This window comes from Brassica oleracea, chromosome C8 (assembly GCF_000695525.1).
Source record: "Brassica oleracea var. oleracea cultivar TO1000 chromosome C8, BOL, whole genome shotgun sequence".
Taxonomy (NCBI): Eukaryota; Viridiplantae; Streptophyta; class Magnoliopsida; order Brassicales; family Brassicaceae; genus Brassica; species Brassica oleracea.
In genome coordinates, this window is record NC_027755.1 from 16,065,424 (window position 1) to 16,069,532 (window position 4,109).

General features: G+C 38.9%; 1 protein-coding gene across 1 annotated transcript; it reads right to left on the reverse strand.

Annotated features, from left to right (window-relative positions):
* Positions 1–250: 250 nt before the first annotated feature.
* On the reverse strand, positions 251–3,764 carry LOC106310168 (homeobox-leucine zipper protein HDG4). The gene is made up of 10 exons (XM_013747385.1): positions 3,554–3,764; positions 3,308–3,462; positions 3,109–3,226; positions 2,821–2,982; positions 2,383–2,751; positions 1,942–2,040; positions 1,472–1,862; positions 1,153–1,397; positions 981–1,076; positions 251–906 (listed from the first exon to the last, which is right to left on the reverse strand). The coding sequence occupies exons 1-10, from the start codon at positions 3,722–3,724 to the stop codon at positions 508–510; spliced, it is 2,205 nt and encodes a 734-aa protein (XP_013602839.1). The 5' UTR covers positions 3,725–3,764; the 3' UTR covers positions 251–507.
* Between the last annotated feature and the right edge of the window lie 345 nt (positions 3,765–4,109).

Sequence of the window (4,109 nt, forward strand, 5' to 3'; positions counted from 1 at the left end):
TCAATCAACACCACAAACAATATCAATCACATTACTAACACAGTTTAGTCCTTCATGAGTGGAGAACAATGCATACACAGTACATCATCACAACTCTAACCCTATAACAATAAAAAACTTTAAAAAAAATGATCAACCCAAAACGTAAAATTCACAGTTACAATAACCCTAACAAATATTGAGATGAAACAAAAAATATGTCTACAAAAGACTGCATTTTCAAAAGATTCAACATGAAACACCATAAAGAGATTTAATAAAACTAGCATTAAAGTTACAAAATAATAAAACCATTACATCCAACTGTTTGGTTTATCCAAATCGGAAGTCAATTCCGAACCAGTCACGCATGTACCAAACCGGATAAAACCCGGTTCACAAAAATACAATCATGCCTTGGTGCGTTCTTGACTTTCCCAAAAATTTTAGTGTTTAACCCCTTCTCATGGGATGGGATCTACAAAACAAACCTAATCCGTTTAAGCTAATACCCTAAAAATCTTTCTCTTAGTTGCTTATTTCTTGTTTAAAGCTCGACGGAATCTCCGGCAGCAGAGGACTTCCGAGAGCGGAGGAGATACGGTAGACAGTTGAGCAAATACGGTTGTTGATAGCTGTAGTGGAAAGGTTGAGTGCTGCTGTGGTGGCGTTGCTCACCAAGACCTGTATCGCAACGGTGAGCAAACACGAATCCAAATTGACGGAAATGCCCTCAACGACATGGGGTTGATTCACAGGAACAACAGAGAACCCTAAGGGCAAAAGAGAAATTCTAGAAGGATCCTCGCCGTTCATAGCGAGCTGAACAGCGTTGGCGTGGACGGTGGAGTAAACCACGAGACTGCCGGAGTTATCAGTGCATGTTTCTTGAAGCATCCACTCTACATTATTTGAACTACTAGCCCCCTGTAATGATTAATATTATTAGAGAGATATATATACAAATGTTTTCGAATAATTATTAGAAAAAAAACACTAACATGGAAGTGAAGAAGAGAAATGCAGTTTCCAGGATGTGATCCATTTGCGATATGAGCTACTTCTTGAAACGGGTTCTCACTGAACAACATCTCCATCTTCGTTAAGGAACATGGTTTCAGAATCTTGGGACACAAGACACAATCGAAGAACGTTTTGGGTTTGAATCTTTACCTGAGAGCGACCATGATCGTGGCGTAGAAGATCGAAGACTTGATGATGAGAATAAGGAAGCAACGTGGTGGAGACGCCACATAGAACAACACCACCACAAACTTTCCTGGTCGTGATTATCACCGTCTCTTTTGGTGATTCAGACAGTGCTTGTCCGTACGAATTGCTTATGGTCAGACAGTAAGTTCTGACCATACTCTGTGACAGCTTCATCAACTTCCTCTTTGCTTCTACAGACGGTATCACTGAAGGAGAAATTATAAACTTAAATCGTATTGATTGTGTAAGTTTTAGGTTTACTTGTGGAACAAGTTAATACCTCCAAGGTCAGTGATGTTTGTAGCCATGAGACTAGCCATCCTCTCACACTGTCTCCGCAACACAGCTAGCCATCTTTCAGCACCAAAGGCTGCGCCGCTCTCTACATACTCTCTAACCATCTTGTGGTGCACGTGCTTCTCCTCCACTTCCACGTGCTCAACCCACGTGATCTGAGAGTATCCGTTAGACATGTCCTGAATGATGAAACCAGAAGGTTTTCTCCGGTACTGATCAGTAGTAGTAATACCCGAAGCTGGTTTGATCAAACCGTCAACCGGGAAATCTACAATCATCCATTTTCCAGCTTCTGCGTTTTGCTTCACATACCGTAGAAAGTAAATTTCTCTTGTTGGTACTAATGGAGATAGCACTTGTAACTCTGCATACATCTTTTTGGAAACAAAACAAAAAGTTCTATTATTACAAGAACACGAATTGATTTGATGACTCTTCTATATGTTTACTCACCAGAAGAAGAGACCCACTTGCTCCAGAAACTCCTGAATAAATGATCTGAATTGTTTTGGCTCTTGACACTATCGAGCAAAACATCTCCGACCATTTATCCTTTCAAGCAAATTTTAAATAACACCGTTAAGAAAAATACCATATAGTATACTAAAACACATTTTTATTCACAAATAGCAAAAATTCCTCAAATAGCATTAATAAAAAAATTAAAAAGACATTTTATATTTGGGTTTTAGTTTAGTGATTAGTGATTAAAGGTATAGACATTTAGTATTTAGGAGATGGGGTTAGAGTAATTTAATTATTTTACTCTTTAATTAATGTTCTTTCGCTATTTGTTAAGTTTTTTTTTTCTATTATCTAAGTCATTTGTCCTAATGTTAACTGTAAGTATTCAAAACTGTAATTCAAAAAACACGTTTGACTTGTTTTACTTACAGCATCAAGGAATGCGTTGACAAGAGTTATGCTGTTCATGATGACGACTGTGTTAGCTCTTGAAGCTTCTCTGCGAAAATGATTATCATCCACTGAAGGCCATTGGAACATCTTCTTGTACACGTCCTCATTAAGAGAGATTCTGTCGTTTTCTGATCCCTTCTTGCTCCACAACGGCTCATTTGTGGCACACATCTTCGCTAACTCTTGAACGCAAGAAACCGCAAGATCCATTGCAATCGCCTTATCTTCTTCCGTAATTAACAAGTTGTTGGTTATGTTATCGTTCATGTCTGGGAAAAGACGGGCTGTTTGTGGTGGAGGAAGACAAGGATTCATCAATGAGGCAATGCTGTGTAATCGGTCAAGCTGCACCATGTAATAGCCGTTTGATTTAGTTAGTAGATAAACATCAACAGCTGATATTTGATTCGTTACCTCTTGGCGGAGGCGGGAGTTTTCGAGGTGGAGTTTCTCTCTAGAGCCGCCACAAGATGAGCAGGAGAGGCGTTGTAGATCGAACTGAAGCTTCCGGTTCTCTGTCTTAAGAGTCTCGTTCTCTGCTTTTAGCATCACATTATCTGTTCTGTCTTGTTGCGTCTGTTAATCTCATTATGGTTTGAGCCAAAGAAAACCGAATTTAAACCGGTTTGTTTAGTATAACTAACCGGTTTGTTACAAAGTCTTATCCAAAGCAAATTAAAAAAAAAAAAAAAAAAAGGGTACCTTTATTTGGTTACGTCGATTTTGAAACCAAAACTTGACTTGTAGAGGCGTGAGACCAAGTTCTTCACTTAATCTGGTTTTGTCATCGTCATTCGGATGAGGATTTACTTTGAAGAATCTACAATAAACACCAAATAATTAACACTAATCATCATTATTCAACAATTTTTTTTTTTTAAACGGCAAAGAGAAGACGTACGCTTCCATTTCTTGAATCTGATGAGTACTGTGTCTATGTAAGCGTTTCTTCTTAACCGGAGGAAGCTGTTGTTCGATTGCGCTATCCTCAACCGGGTTATTACCCGACCAAGCTGACCCGTTTTCAGTCATGCTCATCATCCCATACTCTTCCTTCTAAAAAAAACCCCCAAAATTAATGATAAGCTTTTTAAGACGCAAAAATGATAAAATTGGAGAAATTAGGGTTTAGGAAGAGAAAACAAACCGGGATAACGTAGGAGAAGTTAGGGTTTAGGAAGGTGCTACGTTTGAAATTCGGGTTTTGGACCGTTCCTGTCGGAGACGAAGACGCCGAACCGAAAATGTTGTCGGAGTAATTAGTAACCATGTGTCCTCCTTCTTTGCCTGATTTCGCCACTTGATGATCTTCGTACATTTTTTTTTGTTTCCTTGGAGGAATTAACAAAAGAAACTGAAGATTCAGTGAGTGTTTAAAGAGAAGAATAAGAGGTATATATTTATTTTATTCTTTTTGTTTGTTTTATTCCTCTTAACGGCGGTGATGGTGCTTACCGCCGTTACTTGTACCAGGAAGAGCAAACGGCGTCAGTTTCTGTTTAACGGCGAGAAGGCAGAGAGGCTTGTCCACCACTCTTACTTTCCCTCGAAGCAAGCAGAGAGTCAAATCAAATCTTTTGGCAGTAGACAGTAGCCACAAAAGTCAAAACTTTGGGTTCTCTCAGTCAAACTTTCTTCCATATGCGCTTTTCTACTGCGTGTAATACCAACCTCGTTATTCCGAATACGTTAATGTTTTTTTG